Raw genomic sequence first — 26,253 nt, forward strand, 5'->3', positions numbered from 1 at the left:
GTGCAAAGAGGAGAAAAGGAATTTAAAAGGAATTTCTTCTCCTCTTTTGACAGACGTTGAGGGAATCTGATTCATGACCTCGGGCAGCCCTCCCTTTATTCCGTTTTAGCTCCTCCCCCAGTCCCTGGAACCTTCAGGAAGCTCTCTCCCTATCGCCCCCTTCGCTCCGGGCCCGCTTCCTTCTCCCTTCTGCCAACTCTTGCTTGTGTGGTTGACTTAACCTCTTTCCCACATTCTCCTCCGATCTTCCCTCCTCTCTGGTCTCGTCCTTGTCCTCCTCAGCTCATTCTCTGCTTCTGCGTCACCTGGGTCCAGACCCCAGGCCGAGGAGGAGTTCCTGAGCTTAGCATCTGAGAGCCTGCATGTTTGCGAGCTGTGTGAACATTCCAGCCTGCCCTCTCCTACACTTGGCCATCCATGAGTGCTCACTGCATGCTGGCCCTCTGTGGTGAGGGAGACACGGATTGTTAGGCCTTATTTCGACCAAGGCTCAGAGAGGTTGAGTAAGTTGCCCAAGATCACACAGCTGGTAAGTGACAGAGCCTGGGCACTGTCCCTCCAAAGCCCATGTACTTTCCACTGTGCCAAACTTCACTCTTTCCCTTCCTCCCCCCTTTGTCTTTCTACCCTCAGCACAATCCAAATCCTCTTATCAGTTCCAGATTGTGTGTAGGGGAGAAGGAAAGAAGTGGTGGATGTCCTGGAGTTCTCCTCTCGCCTGGGCCTAATTCTCTTTGTTGGATGAACAAATGATTGAGGGTCCCCTGAGACAGAGGCAGGGCTCCATGGCCTGTAGGGACCATTTTCTCCTGTCCACTTGCAGAGCAGCTCTTATTTTAAAATAGAATCTTGAGGCAGGGGCGGGGGGGCTTTCCCCTCTAGAGATGCTGGAGGAAGAAGAGCCCTGCTCTCCTGTCCCCAGCTCCTTGCCCTCACACAGACCCCAGAGATTCTAGATGAATCCTTTAGAATAGACAGCAAATATATTCCATGCATGTCGTCACACCTGATCCCCCCATTCCTGTGCTTCTAACAGACATTACTAGTTGATCACAGAACTCATTCCCTGTGAGCTGGAAGCCGTCCCCTCACTGCTCTTTACAGGGCTCAAAGAGAAGCGCTCCCCTGGCAGAAATCTCAGATGTCCCGCAACTGCTCCGGTTTACTGATGAGAAAACTGTACCCAGAAAGGGGAAGTGACTGTTCTCAAAGTCACATAGCTGGCCGGGTGCTGTCATCAGCATTGCCCTCATCTCCTCTCCTCTGCAGCCCCGGCCTTGTGAAATGTCATCATTCTTGCTGGTCTGCTGGCTGAAACAACAAATTCCTCATCTGGGATGGCGCTTCTGGACCAGGAAGGCTGGCTGGCTGTTGAGCCACACCTTCACATGCTGAGAAATCCTGAGCGCTCGGTTCCAGGCACTGTGGATGACGGAGGACTGACTTACCCTCTCCCTTCCTGCGGCCTGCAGCATAGTCCCTCCTGCTCATGAAGACACTCCACAACGAGGCAAAGAATGAGAATCCACGCTCCTGTTAGCAAAGGAGTGGTTTGGGGGCTTCCTGAGAATTCCATTTACCTGGGGCGATGGTTCTCAACTGCGGGTGATTTTGGCCCCCACCCAGGGGGCCTCTGGCAGTGTCTGGAGACACTTTTGGTTGTCACAACTCGGGGAGTGATGCTCCTGGCATCAAGTGGCTATAAGCCAGAGCTGCTGCCACATTCTACGATGCCCAGACAGCCCCACAGTAAAGAACTACATGGCCCCAAATGTCAATAGTGCTGAGACTGAGGAATCCCCGTCTAGGACCCCGGCCCTAGCGGATGACGGACCTTGTCCATGTGGCAGGTCCAGTCTCCTGCCTTTGTTCAGCCTGTGCCCTCAGCTGGAAGTCCTTGCCTCCACCATCACAACCTATTCGCATCTTTCTCAGCGTTCAAGGTCGATCTCCATTCCCACCTAGGCGAGGGAGCCTTCCTGACCATTCCCAGGCAGCTGTCATTGCTCCTCCTCTGAGCCTTCACGGTGCTCGCAGGTCTTGTCTCGGCCAGTCTTGCAGTAGTTATGGGCGCGCTGCCTCATCTCCCCCCCTGCACTTCATTCCTCGAGTGGTGCAATGGTAAGAAGCTAGCGTGCCTTCGGAATCAGGCATCAGTGGGTTCAGAGTGTGCCTGTGAGAACCTGTGACCTTGGGTGGGGAACTCACGGAACTTCACTTTTCTGTCCATATACTGGCAGCTAACATGGTGGACCCTGTGCTGTGTGCCAGGTGCTGATCTCAGTGCTTTTCGTGTGTTAAGGCGTGCCGTCCTCAGAGGCCTGCGAGGGAGTGCTGTGGCCATTTCTGTTTCGTGGATGAAGCGAACTGAAGCACAGAGCTTACCTAACTACCTTGCCTGAGGTCACCTGGCCAGGAAGTGGCAGTGCCAGGAGCTACACACGGGTGGTCTGGCCCCAGAGTCCCCCAGGTAACCGCAATGCCATCTGCCTCTTTCACAGGACGAACCTCAAAGGGCGTGAGACCTAAGGGAGCAGGCCTGGGTAGCCAGTGAGCAAACCTCGTCCCGCTTCTGCGCCACTCTTCAGCCTAAGACAGCGCCAGTATTTTTTTCTGAGCTTTTTACATAGTTGATATTATACCACACGTGCAATTTTATATCTTGCCTTCTTTTATAGCTTAACAATACTCAGAAGCGTATTTTTCATATCATTAAAAAAGGGCCAGGCTTCTCCCTCCCTGTCCCTTCCCTTCTGCCTTTTCTTCCTGAACAGTTCAGTCCTAGAGTCCTTGGGTGGGTTGGAGCAAGGGAGGGCGCCTGGTGGGGAGGGGCCTGGTGGGGAGAGGACTGGTGGGGAGAGGACTGGTGGCCCATAGCAGGTGTCAGAGGCCGAGTAGGATGAGGAGGTGCAGAGTGAGGGGCGTCTGCACGGGGGAGGGGGCAGCCTGGAATGGGTATCAGAGGTTGAGCCGGGAGAAGTGGCCAGGGAGATGCTAGACTGGTTACAGACAGGGGCATTGAGCAAATAAGGAAATATATTAAGGACGATGGAAACTACGTGTCCTACTCTCAGACTAGGGAGTGACAAATACAGAAGGGGAAACCAGAATGAACTCTTTAGGGCTGACTATGAACTGGAGACACTGATTTGAACTCACAGCTTCCAATATAGATAAATTTAAACACTTTAGAAATTATATGAATTCTAATATATAATATAAAAATTATAAATAAATATATAAAATGAGTGATGTAAAACACAGACATGTTATATAAAGATATATATTTATGCCCTAGTTCCCTAGATCTGTCCACTGACAGTGACACGCCTACAGCAATGTCCACACCCAGTGCCCAGGGCTCCTGGGAGAAACGGCTGTTTTCACACCCGGGACAGGGAACATACAAGATGATCCTGGAATATCCTGTGCCGCAAAGAATGATGAAGTCATGTCAAAAAGACGCAAGCCAGCTTGAAGGGGCTCCTGCTCGCTAAACCTAGGACAACTTAAGCATCAAAATAATGGTAATAAAGGATTATAAACATGAAATAAAGTAGGAAACCATGAGTCCAGACTGATATAAATAAATATGTTGAAAGTTTGAGGAACAACAGGTATTTAAGTAGTTTTCAATACATTCCCCATAAAATACTTAATAATTACAAAGAAGGAAGAAGAAACTACATGGAGAAGCCTGTTGGACACCACCCTAATCAAGTGATCAGAGTGATCCTCATCAATAGTGGGACGAATGGAAATCTTGAGCCACCTACTGGGATGCAATGAGAAGAGCCCAGCATCACTTCCGTGATATTCCTGCCAAAGATGTATAACCTGAGTTTTGACTTTTTGTGTGTGTGTGTGTGTGGCGAGGAAGATTGGCCCCGGGCTAACATCTGTTGCCCATCCTCCCCTTTTTGCTTGTGGAAGATTGTCCTTGAGCTAACATCTGTGCCAATCTTCCTCTATTTTTGTATGTGGGATGCTGCCACAGCATGGCATGAGGAACAGTGCCTAGGTCCGTGCCCAGGGTCCAAACACACAAACCCTGGGCCACCGAAGCAGAGCATGTGAATGTAACCACTACGCCACCACACCGGCCCCTGAATTTTGACCTAAAAAAATATTTATTTTTTAGGTGATCCCACAAGGAGGAAACAATCAGACAAATCCAGGCTATGAGACATTCTATAAGACAAGCAGATGGGAGAGCTGGGCAGAGGCGGGGAGAGGATGTCATCAGGCACCTGGGAGGGAGTGGGCAGTCCCGTTACATACACACTGCACCCTATTACAGCCCTGCAGACTTTTTGTAGCTGAGGAAACTGAGGCACAGGGAGGTGAAGTCAATTCTTCAAGGACCCAGCCGCAGAGCCTGGATTGGGCTTGTCTTCAAAGCCCTCACTCCCATCTGCAGGCCGATTCTGGAATTGATGGTTGGAGCAATTTGGGGTGGCGGATGGGGCACAGGCAAGGCATGACTGAACTTTTTGGCTGGGGCTGGCACAGGGCAGGCATTCACTCGACATTTGTTGGCAGATACAGGGCTCCGTGCTCCCGGGCCAGCGGCCGGCTTACACAGGTAGAACATGCACAAAGAGGATTCCAGACGCATCCCTGCTGGGGGGCAGCCAGGCTGAGAGCCCGGGCTGTGGGCCCAAGGGCCTGGAGGAACAGGGTGCCTTCTGTTTGACCTCAAGGAGCAGCTGCCACCTTCTCCCTCCCACCTCTCTATCAAGGCCTGTAGCAGCAAGAAAATTGTAGTCTCATTACCCAGTGACCCGAGAAGCACAATTAAGCTGAAAATTAGTTGGCATAATTAATTAGATGGGTAAATAGCTCCCTGTCAACACCAATCAATCCATTCTGCATATAATCAGCTCAGCACCGGCAGGAAGGAGCTCCTGCAGCTGCTGCTTCTGCTGGCGGGCCAGGGCCTGGCGGGGAGCGGAAATGGGCACCAGGGGACAGGATGTGCAGCCAGGTACGCTACACCCCACCCACCCACCCCCAGGACCTTCTACAGTTGCTTTTCATGGGAGCAGTTGCTCCCGGCTATCCTCAGCGAGTCCCTCATTGGTCCCCAGCAAAACCACGGCTTAATTCCCAGGGGCCTGCAGCTGGAAAGTCCCTTTGCTTTCTCAAGTTTTTTATTTTCGAGTTCCTGGTTCATTGCTCAAGATTTCCGACATCATTAAAAACCATGGGAGCTCCCATTTTTTTTTGCTAGTAAATTTGCAGAAGCTTTTCTTAAATTAAGGTATAACTTAGATGGGGTAAAATTTACCCGTGTTACTATATGAGCTCCATGAGTTTTGAGAAATGCATACAGTTGTGTAACTACTACCACGATCAAATATAGAATATTTCCATCACTGTAAAAAAATCCCCACTCTCTTCTGTAGTCAACTGCTTCCCCCACCCTCAGCCCCTGGCAACCACTGAGCAGTGTTTGCTTATTCCAGAATGTTCTATAAGTGGAATCCTATAGTGTGAGCCTTTTGTGCCTGGCTTCTTCCGCTTAGCATAACGCACTTGGGATTCATCCATATTGTGGCATGTGTCAGTGGTTGGCTACTCATTATTGCTAAGCAGTATTTTATTGCATGGATGTACCACAGTTTATCTGTTTCCCAGCTGAAGGACGCTGGGCTGTTTCTAGTTTTGTGCATTTATGAATAAAGCCACTATAAATACTCATATGTAGGTTTTTGTATTAACATAAGTTTCCATTTCACTTAGATAAATACCCAGGGGTGAGGCTGCTGGGTCTGCAGTAGGTGTGTAGATCACTTTATAAGGAACTGCCAAACTGCTTCCTGAAGTCCTGTACCCTTTTCATGCTCACCAGCAATGCATGAGACTTCCAGTAGCTCTGTACCTTTGTTAGCGCACAGACTTTAAAGATCAATAGGGCTGACCCAGTCGTGCAGTGGTTAAGTTCATACTTTCCACTTCGGTGGCCCGGGGTTCGCTGGTTTGGATCCTGGGTGCAGACCTACGAACCTCTTGTCAAGACATCCTGTGGCAGGCATCCCACATATAAAGTAGAGGAAGATGGGCACAGATGTTAGCTCAGGGCCAGCCTTCCTCAGCAAAAAGAGGAGGATTGGCAGCAGATGTTAGCTCAGGGCTAATCTTCCTCAAAAAAATAAAAAAAGAATTAAAAAAATAATAATAATAAAAAAAGATGATATCCATTCCTGGTGACAGCAGGGCCGACTCCACAATTTGCAGGGCCCAGTGCAAAATGAAAACGTGGGGCCCTTGTTCAAAACAAAAGGAAGAAAGTGCCATAGATGGTGTTGAAATAGAAAGCTTTTTCCCTTCTTCTGTAGTCTTTCTCTCAGCTTCTCATAGTGTTTTTTAATTTGCTCTTTAATGTTGTTAAGTAAAGAAAAATTAAACATTAGAATTATTAGCATGAATTTTATCTTTCATTTTTATATTGTGCAATGTCATTTTAAACGCAAATATGAGAGCTTTTAACTTGTATGTAGAATGGGTGAAATTACACAGTCTGTGTTTTGTTTGTACACGCATCTGTATTTCGTTCTTACTAGAAAGTGGAAATACTCCACTGTGTTTATTTCACTTCCGAACATGCGCTCATTCTACCTTATTCTCTACCTTTGGCTCACTGATGAGTAAGGAAGGACAGAAAAGAGAAGGCACTATCTTCTCTTTCCTTCTATGTCGTCGTTTTCAGCATGAAGTGGTTGGCTAATACAGGGAAGTCACACGAGTAAGAAAGCATGTGGCAGAATTCCTTGGTCGTTTATGTCCTTCGAACACCATTGCCTTTTTCTGCATTTGAAGCAAATTCTGGTCCCAACAGAAAGTCGGATGTCTTGGGTCTGTCATCAGCCCCACCTAGTCAGAGATGTAAGACACTTACTTTGTCTTCACTGCGTCTTGCTGACCTCCCACGCGGCGTGGGTCCCCCCAGTTCAGCGCTCACAGGGCACGGTGAACACCATATGTGAGTGGTCGGCAAGGAAGTGTGGACTGGCATAGTGCGTGCATCTCTTCTGGTCCCTCCACCGATGGAGTTCACTTACAAAACCCAAGTTCAACGATCAAATCGTTGAGAATTTCAAGATGGTGACGGCAGAGCATTAAACCAAGTGTGGGACCCTTCTGAGCACGTGTGACCACATAGGTTGCACATCCATGAAGCCGCCCTGGGTGAACGTATGGAGAAATGTTTTTTCATATAAGCATTATTTGTGAAACCAAAATAAGATGTATTTTGTAATACAAAAAGAATTCAATCCCTGAAATCCTATCTAATTACATTATTTGGGCCAGTATTCTTCAGATGTTTATTTTGCTTGTGCTTTGTCTTTCTGATGAAATTGTCCTTTCTCTAGAATGAAGATGATAACGTCTGCTCTTTCATTACAGCACAGCCCCTGGCCCAGGCCAGGGCTGCCATGGGAACTCACGAAGTTCTGGCTCGTTTTCAGGGAAGTCCACTGCACTGGAATAAGCTGCCTGTGCCAGCCCAGCTTTGTGTGGGAGCAGGAGTGGGAGCAAGAGGACTGGGGTTCCCCCATTTCTACCACCTCCCCCGACCCTTCCCTACATATTTGAGAGTGAGTGGGGAAGGAAGGTTGAAGATATCAGCTGTTAAAGGAAGGAATTTATAAGTAGCTCATCTTTCTTTAACAACTTAGAAATAGTTCTCATGAATTTCACATAACCCTGGGTGCAGGTCACCCAGTGGTCAGAACCCGCCCACGGTGGCCATCAGGCTGGACGGGATCATCAGAAGGCCCCTCCCTCCAAGCTGGGCTGGGAAAATTTTCTCCTCTACAGGAATCCACTCAGTCTCCTTTCTTCTGAAAATAACTCTATTGGCTTTAGCCCTTTGTTTTGTGAATATGACATGTTCATTATAAAAATTTGGCAAAAACAAATAAAATAAAACGCATTCATATGATAGGAAAAAAATCAAGCATCTTCCATAGTCACAGCACTAGAGATGGTAATTTTTAACATTTTCTGGGGTGCTGTGGCAACAGTGTAGATTAGATCCTGGGACCCTCCACAGCTTAACTCTGGGGAAGGAAGAAGGACTGATGTGATTATATGATAAGAAGGACGTATCATCTCCTTTGTAGCACTTACGCAGTGTTTGTTTACCTACTTAACAACTCTTAATGAGGGAGGAACCAATTCTGTCTCCAAAGTTCACCACTTTGACCCCAGCGGCTATCCCACTGTTGGGTGGGAGGGGCACCTTCCAGCAGCCCCTATCCCAAGGGAAAGCAGAAATACCAGCTTCAGCCACTTCTGTAGACCTAATGGGCTGTATTCCTTCTACGTCTACCCCCCCCCCACACACACACTAGCTAATTGCCTCTTTCTGCAGAGAAAAGCAATGTTCTAGAAGATTCCCACCTGCACCCCTCTTTGGCTCTAGTGACTTAAAGATTGTAAGGCTGAATCAGCTCACTGGGGCCAACGCCCTGCTTCCCTTCAGTGAGCAAAGACCTGCTCTGTGGTGAGTGTGTGTGATAACTGGGGATAGATTTCTTTTCTTTTTTTTTTTGTGAGGGAGATTGTTGCTGAGCTGACATCTGCACCAATCTTCCTCTATTTTATGTGGGATGCCTCCACAGTGTGGCTTAACGAGTAGTGCTAGGTCCATGCCCAGGAGCCAAACCTGTGAACCCCGGGCTGCTGAAGTGGAGCCCCTGAACTTAACCATTGAGCCACCCGGCTGGTCTGGGGACAGATTTCTGAATAGAAAAAGACCCTGAGACTCAGGATAGAAACGTCATATCATTCATAGATTCCACAAACACTCACTGAGTGCCTCTTATGCACATGTGCGTGAGGTGCTGGAGGGGACCCAGACCTCCCAGCAAATGCCACTTGGTAATCAGACTTTCTCCTTTTGGCCACCAGACTGTCACCTACATTAGTTGAAGCCTCTAAGCCTTAAATTATGAGCCAGATGATGTGACTTTGCCATAATGTAGTTGTGGCAATTTCAGGCACAAATGTTATCTTTGAAATACAGGTGTGGGAGTAGATTTTAATGATATGATTTGAAAGGATTGATGTTCAAGCAGCCCAGCCCCTGGCTGCCTCAGGGAGGAACCACGACACCCATGAGACCTGTGAAGAAGGGGGCCTCATGGCTCTGTGTCTCAACACAGCCGGGGGAGCCAGGACACTCACTGTGACCCCCTGACATTGCCATTACACCTGTTGGAACTGTGGACAAAACCATGGCCCTGTTCCAGATCTAAACCTGGAAGGAGAGGCCCGGCTCCTTGGGGCCCCAGGGCTGCTGGGACCACACCCACTACCCTCATCTGTCTCACCTGTCGCAGGGGGTGGAGTGGGAGGGCCCTGAGAGGTGAGTGCTGTAACCCTTTCCTTCCCTCAGGGTAGGAGACCTTGCTGTGCTCCCCACACCGCATGTGGAGCGTGGGCGATGGACCTTGGAGCCCGTTCCTGGCCAGGTCACGGAAAGGCCTACCTGGTCACTGAAATCAGAGCCCACACACCTTTGGAACGAGGAGCCAGGTCTTTGATCAGAGTAAAAGCTGAGGATATAGAAATGAACCAACTGCAGGCCTGCCCTCAAAGAAAGACGTGCAGTTACAGTGGAATGTGAGGAGCGCTTCCTGTCATCATCAAATGCTGGTGGGCCCGCCGTGGGCTCTGCACAGCCTACAGCTTGGCCCCCGCTGTGGAGGGGCCTACACTCCAGTGGGAAAGACAGCAAAGGAGGAGTCACGACCTCCAACCTCCAGCTGGGATGAGTGTTAAGGTCAGGGGAGCAAGAGCTGTGAGAATACAGAGCCGGGTGTCCTGGCCCAGCCCAGGGCTGGAGGCGTGGTGAGGACGGCGAAGAGACAAGTTCCAGAGGGCAGGCCTCGGCGCTGGGGCACAGGGTGACTTCCTCCTGAAGCTGTTAAGCAGGACACAGACAAGCCCAGATTAATGCCTGTGACAGAGGCCTCTGGCCACAGTGTGGAGAAGAGCAAGAGGCCCTCAGGGAACATCCGGGCTGGCAGGGGTCAGGCCTTCCTTCTTCTCTGTGCTTCGTCAGCACAGTCAGAGCAATGACTCTCAGACGCTTCCAACAACAGGCTGACTCACACGGTGCGGTCCGCTCGTCCAGTCACAAATGGAGCTGGGAGGACGTGGCCTTTCGCTGCCCTGGATAGATGACAAAAGAACTGTTGGCTGTTCCTCCCGCCCTGCACTCGACCTCCCTGAACTTGCCCAGCTGGCTGCACCCTCGCTTCTGGCTTGTCACAGCCAGAATACTGAGAGGAGACACGTGGGCCACAGCGGGGTCCTACACCACCCCCAGTCCTGGTTGGGAAGGGGCCAGGCCTGGGAACCCTTTGCTGCCTCTCAAGGTACCACAGGAGAACTTTCTCCTGAAATGGGGCCTTTCTGCCCAGCCTCCTTCTTTCCCCGATAACCTCTCCCCTCACCTGCCCTCTGGACTCCCTCTAGAGTTTTTATTTTTTTTAAGCAGAGAGGACTGCAAAGCTAATGAGAGTCACAGTGAGCATGGATTCCGGAAGCCACTCACCCTGACTTCCCTCCCACCGGAGCAGCGACCGCAGAGGACTGTGAGAGGAAAGACAGGCTGTGGGCCGCGGCCAGCTCAGATGCGGCCCACTATCGGATTGTGACCCCCGCCGAGCCGATGGAGACAGTGACCCGTGGGTGGGAGGGAAGCTCAGGGAGAGGTCAGGGGTGAAAACAAAAGTCCCAGCTCTTAACACCCGTGAACACCCCCAACACAGACAAATCTTGGAGCTTCTGGGGGTGAAACAGAAAACCTGCCCAAATTCAGGACGGAACATAGTTTCTGGCTATCCACAAGCTCCTCAGACTTCCACTGTCAACATGCACAGGAATGTTCGCTACCGTATTTGCTCCTAACTGGGAAGAATTCGATGTTCTAGAATTAGAAGGCCTCGAGGAGCTCGGGCTCCATCACTAAGGACCACAGACTGTGGGGCTTGAACAAGAGAAATTTGTTCTCTCACAGTTCTGGGCACTGGGAGGCCCAGATCAGGGTGTTAAAAGGGTTGGTTTCTTCTGAGTCCTCTCTCGCAGCTTGCAGGTGGCCGTCTTCCTCCCGCATCTTCACATGGTCTTTTTTCTTCGCGTCTGTGTCCTGATCTCGTCTTCTCAGAGACAGTCTGTTATGGTTAGAAAGAACAGGAAGATCTACGTGTATTGGCAGGGAAAGAGTTTCCAGCTATTGTTGAGTGGGGAAAGTCAGTCACAGGACAATATGTTGAGGGGCGAGGGTGGGAAGAGTGCTCAGTTCTTCACTCTCTCCCTCGCCCTGGCTTTACAGCCTCTCCCACCGTGGGCCGAGTACATTTCCCAGGCCCAGGGATGTTGAACTTGGCCAGGTGACTTGGTTTGGCCAATGGAACTCAACGGAGGTACCCAGAGCAGACCCCTTCAATGTGCTTACTCAGCAGAGCTTGGTCTCTTGGGATGCTGTGACCCCCAGTGAGAAGAATACACCCCAGGGAATGGCTGGTCCAAGGAGAATGTGGAGATGTGACAAGCAGAACTGAGCCCAACCTCAGCCTGGAGCTAGCCCAGCAACTCACATACCCAGGAGCAAGAAAAATACACACTTACCTGGAAAGCATTATGCTGAGTGAAGTAAGCCAGACACAAAGGACCAATATTGTCTGATTCCATTTGTGTGAAATATTTAGAATAGGTAAATCCATAGAAAGTAGACCAGAGGCTACCAGGGGCTGGGGGGAGAGGCGAATGGGGAGTTAATTACTTAATGGGTACAGAGTTTCGGCTTCGGGGGATGAAAAGGTTTTCGAAATAGTTATGAGACTTGCACAACATGGAGAATGTACTTAATGCCACTGAACTGGGCACCTAAAAATGGTTAAAATGGTAGATTTCGTGTTATATATATTTTACCACAATTTCAAAAAACGATGTAATACATACAGTCATGAACCACAACGATTGACCAAATATACGACAGCGGTCCCGTAAGATTAGTACCATGTAGCCTAGGTGTGTAGGAGGCTCTGCCTTCTAGGTGTGTGTACGTACACTCTCTGATGTTCACACAACAACAAAATTGCCTAATGACGATGCATTTCTCAGAACACATCCCTGTTGTTAAATGGCTGTACACAGAAGCCATTGAACTGTACGCTTTAAATGGGTGAATTGTATAGGATGTGAATCATATTTCAATAAAGCTATTTTTTAAAAGCACACTTGTTCTTTAAACCGTTACGTTTGGGGTGACTTGTTAAGCAGCACTAGCGCAGTGTGGGAATAGCTGACTGATACAGTTTGTATGTGTGTAAGTATTTTATAATGAGCACACTTATTTGCGTAATACAAAATGTACAAAAACGGAGTTTACTGGGTTCCCCCAAACAGGCCCCTTCTTTGCTGTCTTCCTGCCTGGTGGTGGCACCGGATGTTTCTGGACCTTGCTCATCCTAATTTGGAGTGACTTTGCTTCCCTCTTTGTGCTTGGCAGTTAAGCAGACCCAAGGCCTGGCTGCTCCTGTAGACTCTGTCTCCACGTGGCTCCCTCCTCTTGGTCTCTGCAACCATCTCCCAGGACCTTCTTTCATCACCCTTGGCTGGGACTGTTTCATGGGTTTCCCAGGTGGTCTCGCTGCCGGGGTCCATCCAGTGCCACGGGAGACGGCTAACTCACAAGTTTCCATTAAGTTACTCTGCTCAGGCAGCCCTGAGCCCTCCACACACACACACACACACACACTCTCACGCTCATACACTTACCTTCTGTAAAATGGGCTTACAACAACCCCTACTGCCTGTCAGATCAAATCTAAGCCCCATCAAACGTCACTTGGACATGTACCCCAGAGGTCCATAAAAATGTCCTAATATTGATCAAGTGGAACACGAGCTGCTGTCGGGGGGGGGGGTCAGGCCATGGCTCATTTCTGATCTCCCCTTTCCCATGTGCTCTTCTGCCACCTTCAGGATCTCACTACTTGGGTGCGAAAACCTCCAGCACTGCAAATAAAGGGAATGTTCGACTGAAAACACTGGTTTACAAGTTGAGACAGTGAAAGTCTCTAATGACCAATGACTGTGGCTTCCAATTCAAAACCGGAAGAGGACCTAACCAGCTGATAGAGGGATGAGAAGTGACTTTTTAGGATATAACCTGAAATTGTTGTTGTTTTTTTTTTGAGGAAGATTAGCCCTGAGCTAACATCTGCCTCCAATCCTCCTCTTATCGCTGAGGAAGACTGGCCCTGAGCTCACATCCGTGCCCATCTTCCTCTACTTTATATGTGGGACGCCTACCACAGCATGGCTTGCCATGTGGTGCCATGTCCACCCCTGGGATCCGAACCGGTGAACTCCCGGCCGCCAAAGCGGAATGTGCGCACTTAACCACTGCGCCACCGGCCCGGCCCCCTGAAACTATTTAAGGAATTAAGTTTTAGTACTGAAACAAAACTCTTTCCATTCTTTTTTATTTCATGTGAACAAAGTTTCTCAACATTTTTACATCTGTAAATACAAAAAATATGAACAGAATTCATGCTGAACCCCATCTCATTCTAGCAAAAAGTAATAGCTGGTGACCCACACACGAACTAAGTGGGATTAGAAAGTTGCATCTATCTCACAGGTATTTGTTTTTGATAAAATTTTACGTTTTTCTATTTAATAATTGTTCTTCAAATCTATAAATAAATTTATAATTTTTGATTAATTGTGTACTAATAAAAATAATGATATGTCAATTTAGAAGAAAATTTTGACACTTAGATCCTTATTGCCACAGGAAACAAAAAAAATTTCAATTTATGTGTATATTTGTATTGCTGAGATGCATGTTAGGGTGATCAATAACAGACATGCCGTCATAAAATATGTATTGTATGAGGATAAAATTCTGTAGGGGGAAATAGAATGGAAATATGAGTTCAGGGGGGAAAATAAATGTAAACTTGTGTTAAAGAGGAGCTTATTATGTATATTTAAATTAGATTATGGTCAGTATGGAATCCGTAGGCTATCCCGAGTTCATTGGATGCGTGTTAAAAAATCATATATGTGTTTTTTTTGACAAGATCCTACAGCCATTTATGATAAAAACTCTTAACAAAAGGGGGCTAGAAGGAAATTACCTCAGCATAATAAAGGCCATATAAGACAAACCCACAGCCAACATCATACTCAATGGGGAAAAACTGAACGCCATCCCTCTGAGAACAGGAACAAGACAAGGATGCCCACTATCACCACCCTTACTCAACATGGTACTGGAGGATTTGGCCAGAGAAATTAGGCAAGAAAAAGGAATAAAAGGAATCCAAGTAGGGAATGAAGAAGTGAAACTCTTGCTGTTTGCAGATGACACGATCTTCTATGTAGAAAACCCTAAAGAATCCATCAGAAAATTATTAGAAATAATTAACAACTACAGTAAAGTTTTGGGGTACAAAATCAACTTACAAAAATCAGTTGCATTTCTGTACTCTAATAACGAACTTACAGAAAGAGAACTCCAGAATACAATCCCATTTACAATCACAACAAAAAGAACAAAGTACCTAGGAACAAATTCAACTAAGGAGGTGAAGGACTTACACAATGAAAACTAGAGGACATTATTGAAGGAAATAGATGATGACATAAACATATGGAAAGAGATTCCATGCACATGGATCAGAAGAATAAACACAGTTAAAATGTCCATGCTACCCAAAGCAATCTAGAGATTCAATGCAATCCCAATCAGAATCCCAAAGACATTCTTCACGGAAATAGAACAAAGAATCCTAAAATTCATATGGGGCAACCAAAGATCCTGAATTGCTAAAGCAATCCTGAGAAAAAAGAACAAAGCTGGAGGCATCACCATCCCTGACTTCAAAATATACTACAAAGCCATAGTGATCAAAACGGCATTGTACTGGTACAGAAACAGACACACAGATCAATGGAACAGAACTGAAAGCCAAGAAATAAAACCGCACATATATGGACAGCTAAAATCTTTGACAAAGGTGCCAAGACCATACAATGGAGAAAAGACAGTCTCTTCAATAAACGGTGTTGGGAAAACTGGACAGCCACATGCAAAAGAATGAAAGTAGACCACTATCTCACGCCATACACAAAAATAAACTCAAAATGGGTCAAAGACTTGAAGGTAAGTCCTGAAACCATAAAACTCCTGGAAGATAATATAGGTAGTACACTCTTTGACATCGAACTTAAAAGGATCTTTTCAAATATCACGTCTTCTCAGACAAGAGAAAGAAAAGAAAAAGTAGACAAGTGGGACTTCATCAGACTAAAGAGCTTCTGCAAAGCAAAAGAAACTAGGATCAAAACAAAAAGACAACCCACCAATTGGGAGAAAATATTTGCAAAACATATATCCGATAAGGGGTTAATCTCCATAATATATAAGGAGCTCACACAACTGAATAATAAAACAACAGTCTGTTCAAAAAATGGGCAGAGGATATGAACAGATATTTTTCCAAAGAAGGTATACAGATGGCCAATAAACACATGAAAAAATGTTCAACATCACTAACCATCAGGGAAATGCAAAGCAAAACTACACTAAGATACCGTTTTACACCTGTTAAATTGGCTATCATCACTAAGACTAAAAATAACAAATGTTGGAGACGGTGTGGAGAAAAGGGAACCCTCACACACTGCTGGTGGGAATGCAAACTGGTGCAGCCAACTATGGAAAACAGTATGGAGATTCCTCAAAAAACTGAAAATAGAACTACTGTATGACCCAGCTATCCCACTACTGGGTATCTACCCAAACAACTTGAAATCAACAATCCAAAGTAACATATGCACCCCTATGTTTATCGCAGCACTATTCACAACAGCCAAGACATGGAAACTATCCAACTGCCCATCAACTGATGATTGGATAAAGAAGATGTGGTCTGTATATATACAATGGAATACTACTCAGCCATAAAAAGGACAAATGCATCCCATTTGCAACAACATGGATGGACCCGGAGGGAACAATGCCAAGCGAAATAAGCCAGTCTGAGAAGGACAAAGACCAGATGATTTCACTCACATGTGGAATATAAGCAAACACGTGGACAAAGAAAACAGTTCAATGGTTACCAGGGCAAGGGGGGTGGGGGGGTGGGCACAGGGGGTGAAAGGGTGCACTTAGGTGGTGACAGAGAAGAAATAATGTACAAGTGAAATTTCACAATGCTGTAAACTATTATAAACTAAAAAAAAAAAAATTTAAAGGGCCAGCCCCAGTGGCCTAGTGGTTAAGTTCAGCGTACCTCACTTCCAGGGCCTGGGTTCGGCTCCTGGTGTGAACCTACACCTCTAGGGGCAGCCATGCTGTGCTCGCGGCCCACATGAAAAAAAAAATCATATGTGCAGTTTTGTTGTTAAAATATCAGCATATACAATCTGCTGGAAATGACATAGTGTGTAACTGTTTGAACTTAGAATGATAAAGTTTAGATATCAATTTAACATTATGCCAGGAGGTGTACAGACTTTTTCCAAAATTATTTCAGGGGGTGCCCATGACGAAACACTTTTGGAAACTGCTGCTGGGGGCGGGGGAATCGATGGTTGAGAGGCCTGCGTTGCCATCTGACTCAGGATGGAATCCTGCCTCCGCTGCCAACAGCCGTTCGACCTCGGCTGGTCGCCTAATCTCTTTGGAGTTTGCGCATCGGTAAATGTAGGGCAATAGTTACACGGACCCCTTTAGGTTGTTGTTGGAGTCAAGGAGCCGCCACAGGGAAAGCGTATAGCCAGGATGAGGTGGGGTGGGCGGGGGCTGGAGGAGAAGCCGACGAAGAAGGAAATGGAGATCAGGTTTTCGCAGAGCAGGTGACCTTGACCTGGCTGAAGAAGGGCGAGGAAGAGATCTCCGTCACAGAAGAGGGGCCTGATGTCAAGGGGCATGTCAAGCCGAGAGAACAGCTCGGGCAAAGACCAGGAGGTGGGAAGGGCTTATTCCGGGAGCCCAGCGCAGGCACAACCTGAGGCCCTGTCACCCAGCCCCGCCCGGCAAGTCCACGGCCATCGGTCATTCACCACTAGCCAGGCCTGGGGATCACCGCCTGCAGGAGACTCTGCGCCTGCGACCTCGGTGGGCATGTAACACTGACCACCCTTTACTCTGGACTCCATCAGGGCGCAACCAGCCGGCGGTTCCCTCCACAGCACCTACGAGGTGCCAAGTGGGGACCGGGCACCTGCCAGATCCTGCAGGAGCACGAGCTCTCTCGAGGCAGTAAGGAAGCACGTGTGTGTGTTTCATTGTACCGACACGCTCAGAAAAGTGTGTTGAAAATCGGTGGCACACGCATTTAAGAAATGGAGACATTTTATTTAGCGGAATACCGCCCCCCCCCACCCCCGCCACCCCCAGCTCTGGTTGTCTACCCTCCATATACCGGCTGGATGACGATGGTGGTCACCCCTGCGTGTGCCCAGCCTGGTACCCCGCACGCGGTCGGGGCGCAGTCAGTGTGTCCGAGCCTGGCCGAGTGGCGGCCCCCCAGCCCCACGCCGCGTACCCTCTTCCCCTCCTGCCCCTCCCCCCACGCCCCACTCCCTCCCCCATCTCAGGGCTTCAGGCCCATAGCAACTCTAGAACCAAACGGACACCCCCGCCTCCCTTCTCCTGCCTTCCGGCGCCGGGAGCCCGCTGGGTGATGGCGGGGACCCTCGGCAAGGCGCCCCCTCGCGGCCGCCCGGCAACAGGCCTGGGAGCCGGGAAATCGTGGGAGCCCCGGGCAGGACATGTGACACGGGAGCCTCTCCCTCCTTCTCGCCCTCCTCCTCTCCCCGCTCCTCCTCCTCCTCTTCACCTTCCCCTCCTCCCTCTCCTCCTCTTTTCCTTCCTCCTGTCCCTTCCCCTCCTCCCCTCCCCCATTTCTTCTTCTTAGTTTCTGCAGTTTGTCTTCTAAATTAATATATTTAAATTTTAAATAGGTACTAGATTAACACAGCTTAGGGTTTTTTTTCAAGTATTCAAAGGTCTTCATCCTAGAAAAACATCAGACAAATACCGAGACTGAGGGACATTCTACAAAACGGCTGACCAGTCTTCCTGAAAAACGGTCAAGGCCATCAAAGATCAAGGAAAGCCTGAGGAAGTGTCCCAGCCAAGAAGGGCTTAAGGACACGTGATCGTGAAAAGTAATGTGGGATCCTGAAGGGAACCTTGAACAGAAAAAGGGGGAAACTAAGGGAATCTGAATCAAGATGGAGTTCAGTCAATATCCTGTCAACACTGTTTCCTTCATGTAACAAAGGTACCACACTAACCTAGGATGTTAATAACAGGAAACTGGGGGCGGGCATTCTGGGAACTCTACCATCTTTGCAAATTCTCTGTAAATCTAAGACTGTTAAAATAATAAAGTTTATTTTTTAAAAAGTCTTCATCCCACCCCTGCCCACAATCATACAGTTTTCACTCCTCTGCACGTATTAATCATGGGTCTTAGTTTTTTGTGTACGCATACTTTCTAAGGTTTAGTGAGCAACTACTAACAAATATGAATATACCTGCCCTGCCCCCCTTTAACAGAAATGGTAGCACACCCCACACGCGGTCCTGCTCTTGCTTTCTTCCCTTGTTTGCATCAGACACAGAGCCTTCTGTGTTCTTGTTTACAGCCCGGACAGACTGTCATTCCTGTGGCCACTGCCCTGTTCATAGACACTGGGCTGTTTCCAATTTTTTGCAATTTTTTCCCTAATCTTATTGTATTTTTGTATTGAGATGTAATTGACATATAACTTTCTATGAGTTTCAGGTGTGCAATTTTTTTGCAATTCTAACAAGACTTCAGGGACAACCATGGCCTTGGGTGAGTCTGTCTGTTGGACATCTTCCCAGTCATAGGACTGCTGGACCCCTGAGCGGGTTAGTTTGTAATTGGCGTAGGCAGGGCTGTTGGGGTGTAATCCACACGTTAATCAGTGCTCCTTCGGCCTGGAGATCTGGGCGAAACTGCTGTGACACCCCAAGTCTGCAGTCCTTAGGGGTCCCTGCATTCCCATCCCAAATGTTGAGGGGCTTCCCTCTGTGTTCCTCTGCCCCTGCCTCTGCCCTCCCGCACTTGGGGGGCGGTCCTGGGGCCCCAGCGACCTTACCCTCAGAACACTGCCCCTGAGTGGGGTTCCTGCCAGCGAAAGTGGGTGGGAGAGCTTCCCCCAGGACTGAGAGGTTGTGGGGTTCCCACTGGGGACCGTGGGGGTGGGAAATCTCCCCCAGGATAGAGTGGAAATAATTCTCCTACGGATTAATTCCCCTTTGGGCGGAAATGTCTCCTCCCACGGAGCCACGAGGATGCCCTAAGGAGCCCACCTCATCTCAGCTACCTGCGGGGTCTCACCCGCCCTGGAGCTCACAGTACTTCCCCATCTGGGGCCCCGCCGACCTCCCACTCCAGGGGGCTCTCTCCAAATGCAGCAAGATCCACCCCCTCCAGTGTTCTCTCCCCACCCCAGGAATTCTGGTGCCTGCTCCTAAGATAATATTATTTTCTCCACCTCCTTACACTCATACTGCCATTTGCCTCCTTAACATCCGACCGCATGTCCCCAATTCTGGATGATTTAAAAAAATTCCTGCCCCAGCACTTCATAATTAAAAATTTCAGATAAACAGTAACGAGGAAAGAATCGTACAGTGAAAATATCCGTGTACCCACATTAACATCTTACTCTCACAGGCCCCCGAATCTCTCGGCCTCTCTGTCCTTGAGTCCGTCGGTCCATCATATCGTCTCATCTTCTGAGCGCTTCAGACTTGCAGCCCTTCCGCGTGCCTCTCATTGGCTGGCCTCAGCCCGCGGCGCCGGGAGGACCCCGGTTCTGCGGTGGGGCCGGAAGATGTGCATGTGCGTTTTCACATCGTGATCTGCGCGCCCACTCCAACCCTTTGAGGCCGGGAGTGTCCCTGTGGAAGCAGCATCCAGCACAGGGCGGCGAACACAGTAGGTGCCCAGTAAGTGTTGCACGAGATCACAAAGGTGCAAACGCTGTAAGCGCTATACAGAAATAAGAGTTTACAACCACAGGAAGAATCCCAATACCCCGTGTCCTACTACCCAGCACAGCGCTGTCAAGCAAGCGGCAGTGTGTGTTGATTGACACACAGGCAAGCGAAGGAGGAACGGAGAGCAAGTGGCCGTTTCGGAGAGGGCGCCCTCGGGTGCGGGCGCGGAGGCCTGGAACTCCGAGTGTCCCGGGCTGGGGACCAGGGAAAAGAAAATTAAAACAGCCACCGTTTTCTGAGCATGCGCACAGGCCGCTGCGCTAGCCTCATCACCCTACGGCCGGAAGCAGCTCCTAGGTGCCTCGTTAGCGCAGTAGGCAGCGCGTCAGTCTCATAATCTGAAGGTCGTGAGTTCGATCCTCACACGGGGCACAATACTTTTGTTCGCTCTGAGCCTTAGCTCGCAAGAAGGACGGGTTTTACTTGCTCGTCTGTCGACCGGGCGACCCCGAGTGTCCGCGCTCTCCGGGGCTGGGGTCACCGGTGTGTCGGCCTCTGTCCCGGCAGGGCCAGGACCCGGGCACTGACCCACCTCTGCCGACTCTACCCCGCCGCCGGGCCTGCTCTCGGGGGCTGGGCTGAGGTCGGAGGACTTGACTGCAGGCGGTGCACGACGACAAGGGGGACACGTGCGGGAGACGCCTCCAAGGAGGAAGCGCGCCCTGGGCGCCGCGGCGGGGGTGCCCAGGAAGAGCACGCCTGCGGCCCCGTCCCTCCACCACGGGTGCCGCCCTTGCCGTCGAGCGCCGGCCGTCGCGGGGGGCACGCACGGCCCGCAGTGGGGCCCGAGCCCCGGCGCTCACCGTCCGGGGGAGCGCTGCAGGATCGAGGGGAGTAACGGGAACGCGGGGCCTCGGGGAGGGGCTGGGTCTCGCCGCCTGACCCCGCGGGAGGGTGGGGCTGGGGGCCGTCGGGGGCGGGCTGCACGGGGTGGGAGGCCGGCCAGCGCGGGGGCGGTGGACGCCGTGGGGAGGAGGGTGGGCTGTGGAGCCGGAAGCGGCGGGACTCGATGGGGTCTGGGCAGGGGGTCTTAGGGAGGTCCCGCGGGCAGCTGTGGGGCACGACCTGGCGGGGCCTGCGCTCATCCTGCTTCTGAGACGGTTGCCGCGGTCGAGTCATCGTCGATTGTTCCTGACCATTCAGGCATTGCGCACAGGGCAGATGGCAAACTAGATCGGGCTGTGATAGCTGTAGCCGCCCCTTCATCCTCCCGGTTTTGACGGCGGCACTGATCTCCGCAGTTCCCCATCAGGGAGCCGGTAATCCTTGGGCTTACTCTCCTGGTAAGGGGGACCTTCCAGAGCTTTCACTTGGCTTTTTCTACCCGAAAGGCTGTTACTCGATGGGTCATAGTGCCAGTGTGGAGCTTCTGCCATTTGTCAGTATGTTTATTAGACACTCAGGTACTCGGAAACTAGCCACAGTTGCTTCATGGTCCAACTTCGTCCGCCGTAACTCAGACTTGGCCCAAGACTCCTGCATCACCTGACCACCATTCGCCCTGACTTTGGTGTCAGATTTGGAGCCAATGTCTAGTAATCCCTGAAAGGTCTGGGTGTGTTCTTTTCCCTCTTACACAGTCATTCGAGTCAATGGCCACAGGTGCCTTTGGAGAAGGCTGGGAGATTATTTATGGTATATACACGTGGCCCTCACTGCTGCAGGATCCTTGCTCCAGCGGACCTGGCCTCCCCTTCAGGGAAGAGGCTTTGGATCTGGAAACTAGTTGAGATCTGGAAAATGAGTGACAGGCATGACTTTCCATCGTGGTGGCTCAAATCAGGTTTTTGGCCCCCAGATCTGAACTTTTTCTGCTTACGTCTATCAAGCAGCATTTTAGGAGGCTACCTATCTACTTTATTCTCAGGGACATAATTAACTACCAGTAGCCCCAGATCCCTTACTAATACTGCTCTGCTGCCCTTTACTGTGAGTGGTTGTCTTTGGTAGTTAATGTTGTCACTTGGCCTCTGCTGCTATGGAATCCCATCATGCCCAGTGAAGTCAGGAGCATATCCAGGGTGGCCTCACACCTTCACACATCACCAACAGAGGCGAGCCACCACGGAGCTGTTCAAGTCTGCAGACACTCCTTTCACTCAGTGCCTTAACAAACGGAGCGCCTTTCAGGCTGAGCATGTGGTTGGGAGGTGAGCGAGAAGTTCATATGTCATAAATCCACTCCCACATTCCTACCTTCCTAAGCCTTCGGATACTTTCATCTACCTCATGCCGGGGAAATTCTAGCATCTTCATCTCATTAAACAGAGGGCCAACAATGAGTGTGCATTTCTGTCAACCAACCAAGTAAACCTAGAGCCACTTCCAAGTGCACGAGTGTGCCAGTTATCAACTTCCTGCCTCTCGGCTCCAAACGCCCTCTTAGCGCCCGCTCTGCGGTAAGGGACTGGACTCGGGCGTTTCTCCTTACAGTGTGCACGAGCTGGAGCTGTCAGTAGAGGGCGCTGGAGGACGCGGCAGCAGGAATGGGCTGCTCTTCCTAGCTGCAATGTGCTGTGGCGCTTATCCTTGCTCGTGCTTCACGGTCCGTCAGCAGTGTGTGTGTGTGAGGACCTTCAGTGGTGCTCTGCCCCGGCCACGTGCCCAGAGTGCACAATCTCTTAGTGACTCCACAGCCCCAGCCCGATGACCACTTTGCTGCAGTCCTCCCAACGGGGACAGCGCCAGCAGCGGCGCCCTGACTCGCTCTGAGCACCTGCCTCCAGCCTTGGTTTGCTTGTGCTGCAGAGAGGGGTTTCCCATGGCCCTCTCGACATGGACCGTGCTGGACAGTGCACAGACCAGGCCACACGCCACGCTGACATCACTCGAGGTCCTGATGCAGAGTCTCTGTATGCTGTCACCCAGGAGCCTCGAATTGCCTGCACCCCAGTCTTCCTTCCTGCTGCCTGGGCACCCAGCAACCTCTCCCTTATGCAGCACTCTGCAACCGCACCTCCCCCTACGAGGGCTGCACCTGAGCCTGGGGAGGGAGGGGCCTCCCTTCCCGCTCTGTCCCTCCTGGGTGCTCTCCCTCAGTCCTAGGCACCCTTGAATTCTCTCTACATCTTTATAGTTACTCCCCAATCATAGTTGAGTAACTCTTTATATTAAACTTTTCCCGTTGAAATATCATGTGGTTTGTCCCTCCGTAGGACCCAGACTGGTAAGAGATTAAACAGTATGTCCAGAATCTGTGCTTAATGCTCCCATGCTATTAAGCCTTTGGCAGTCCTCGTAGTCACGACTCTGTAACGGTCAACATGGAACCATGGTCAACATGTGGACGGGCCTTCAGCAAATGCTCAAATCCGGCTCAACATCAGAGAGTGCATACCAGAGGAAAACCCGAATGAATACAATAACTGTGCACAGGCCTTTAGCCAAGTTAACAGCTTATTCACTCAACACCACTCAATAAATACTGGGAGGAACTCTCTAAGTGTGTCGTTGTGGAGAGGGATTTAGCTGAAGCCCCACGTTCACCCAGCATTGTACGGGAGAGAAACCGCAAGGACGTAACAAATAGGAAAAGGCCTTTAGGAACGGCTCTGCTTTAACAAACTCAAAGGAGCCTGGAGAGAAGCTTTTCGAATGTAGCCAGTGTGGGGAGAGTTTTAGCCAAGCTCAAACTTTATTCAATTCCTAGAGAACTTACATCATAAAGAAATTGGGGTAAGGTTGAGGATATAATGCCACGAAGCAGGAAGAGATAATCAGAAATGTATTTCATATATTTCATTAAATGTGATAACCTTTGAAATGCTAGCCAAGTACATATGACTGAAGAGATTCAGCCAAGTATGTGAAATGTGCCAAGGCAGTGACTTTATCAAGATCATTATTGGGAGACTGGCAGGCTCAGAGAAAATTGAAAAAATGTGATAAAAAGAACTTCCACATTTGGTTGAGAGGATGCATAACTCGCTTTCACTGGATGAATAGAAACTTTTTTTTTTTTGAGGAAGATTAGCCCTGACCTAACTACTGCCAATCCTCCTCTTTTTTTCTGAGGAAGACTGGCCCTGAGCTCACATCCGTGCCCATCTTCCTCTACTTTCTATATGGAACACCTACCACAGCATGGCGTGCCAAGTGGTGCCATGTCCGCACCTGGGATCTGAACTGGTGAACCCCGGGCCGCCGAGAAGCAGAATGTGCGAACTTAACCACTGCGCCACCAGGCCGGCCGCGAATAGAAACTTTTTACAAATGAAATACTGTAATACTATAAAAGCAGGGTGTGTGTGTGTGTGTGAAGCTGCAAAACCACTCTGAGCAGGTATAAATTCTAGTGAAAGAAGACCTGAAGCAGAGGTCAAAAACTGGCAATGTACAGCTGATTCCGGCGGGCAGAATCACAATATTTTAGAACTTGAATGCTTTTGGGTGCACAAGCAATTTCTCGGTCACCCAAGTTCCCATCATACCCTACGTATTGTATATATCCAGTGACTTCCTGTTGCCAAACGCACCCACCTGGCCCACGAAGCCTGCTGTAACTGCCTGCAAACAAACAGAAAAGCAGGCTGAGGGGAGCGCTCTCGGGCAACGGCGCCTCGCACAGTGCCGGGACCTTATTTTAGGACTTGGCCTCTTGCACAACAGAAAGCGCTCTGCTGACTGAAATTGTCTGGCCTACCGTACAATTATGCTCTGTGACCCCAGAAAACAGAATTACAACCATGGACTGCACACTTACCAGCCGGCATGGTACCCGGGGCTTTACGTACATTATCTTCTTCAACCCTCACATCAAGTCCACGAGCTATTTCTACCATCCTTCTAAAAATGCGCTGAGAAGTGATTTGCCCAAGATGAGGAAGTCATGAGCAGCCCTGTCGTGGAGCTAAGAGGGGACAGTGGTCAGTGCTGTCGGGAGCAGCAGGCAGAGGGTACGAGAGGCTGGAGACGTGGAGGCAGAGATGCCGATGGGATCACTGGCAAAGAGGAGATCCCGCTGCTGGGCGCGCAGGGCTGGGACTCCAGCCGCTCCCCGCTGGGGCGCCCTGGAGCTGCTGCGGTCCTCTCAGTGCTGGGCGGCCACTGTGGAGACGGCTCCCTGCTCTTATCTCGCTGCTTCTCTCTAAAAGGGAACCCCCATCAACTAAAGTCACTGAGGTTCACGCTGCTCCGTGCAACCTGAGAAAACCGAACCCACGTGCCAGTGGCTTCAAACATTTTTTTATTGTGGAAAGTACAAGAAGCCATTTACAAGCCAAAAAGCATCAGAATTAAATAGAACACAATTTTTATATGCACATTTTTCTATACAAAAGGCTGATCTCTATAGGAATTTACAATAAATAATCTAAAAATCAGTGTCACTGATTGCAAAATAGGTCTCTCTCTCTTTGACTATCTCAGGGTGACAAGCCTCCTACGCAGCCAAAAGGTGAGGCGTCTGACACCTGTGGCGCGCCCGGGCCGTGAGTCTCTGGCGAAGATTTCTCACTCTCTCCATCAGGTCCCGTTCCACGCCGTCCCACTGTACTCTTCTTTGACTTAAAGAAACTTGGAAACAAAACTTACAATTACTAATAGTTTGATTTTCTGATGGTAGCAATGATACAGCATTTAAAGGTAAAAAAAATCAATAATTAAATGAATATTCTAAAAACCAAATTTCTTAAACAAAAAAAGTCTAACATATTACTGGCCCTATGTGGTTCCATTTACAGGCCAAACATTTGTTAAATTGCATGAATGCTATCAGGGAACTTACCTACTTTTGGTTATTTAGCACTTTTTTTCTTTGGGGGATACAGACAGTCTTTTAAATTAGGAACAAAGCTTGTTTAAGAGAGAATTTAAATTCTTTGCAACAGTAAGTTTCCTTACTATGATGCTTAATGGAAGTGAGAAAAGGCATTCCAAGTCGCCCAAATTAACACTGCAGAATGTATACCATGACCACTTCCCAATGATTAAAAATAAGTAAATCAAATGCTTTTCTTAGTAGTAACACAAGAAGAATCCAGAATCAAAGTGAAAATATTACAGTGTGTCCAAGCATAACTGCCATCCCGTACTGATTTAGAGGGGCTGGTAAATACTGGAATTCGGGAAAAAAAAAACCAACTCAAAAATACACTTCTCTGAAACTTAGTTCTACAAATTCAAACAGTTTTGACTTCTGAAAACTATTTTCCCCCCAAAGGACTACAACT

General features: G+C 49.2%; 1 protein-coding gene and 1 non-coding gene across 4 annotated transcripts in view; one reads left to right on the forward strand and one right to left on the reverse strand.

The window, feature by feature from the left end:
- The first annotated feature begins 20,382 nt into the window (after positions 1–20,382).
- TRNAM-CAU (transfer RNA methionine (anticodon CAU)) lies at positions 20,383–20,455 on the forward strand. Its single transcript has one exon. It is a non-coding gene; the product is annotated as a tRNA-Met (tRNA).
- A 4,803-nt stretch (positions 20,456–25,258) lies between these two features.
- The window catches only part of TBC1D31 (TBC1 domain family member 31), a 64,924-nt gene continuing 63,929 nt past the window's right edge, over positions 25,259–26,253 (reverse strand). For all 3 annotated transcript variants that reach the window (XM_046642386.1, XM_046642385.1, XM_046642387.1), the window contains one exon: positions 25,259–25,597. In XM_046642386.1, the coding sequence (XP_046498342.1) occupies positions 25,464–25,597 (134 nt within the window). In that variant the 3' untranslated portion in view covers positions 25,259–25,463. The remainder of the gene's footprint in view (positions 25,598–26,253) is intronic.

This window comes from Equus quagga, chromosome 16 (assembly GCF_021613505.1).
Source record: "Equus quagga isolate Etosha38 chromosome 16, UCLA_HA_Equagga_1.0, whole genome shotgun sequence".
Lineage (NCBI taxonomy): Eukaryota > Metazoa > Chordata > Mammalia > Perissodactyla > Equidae > Equus > Equus quagga.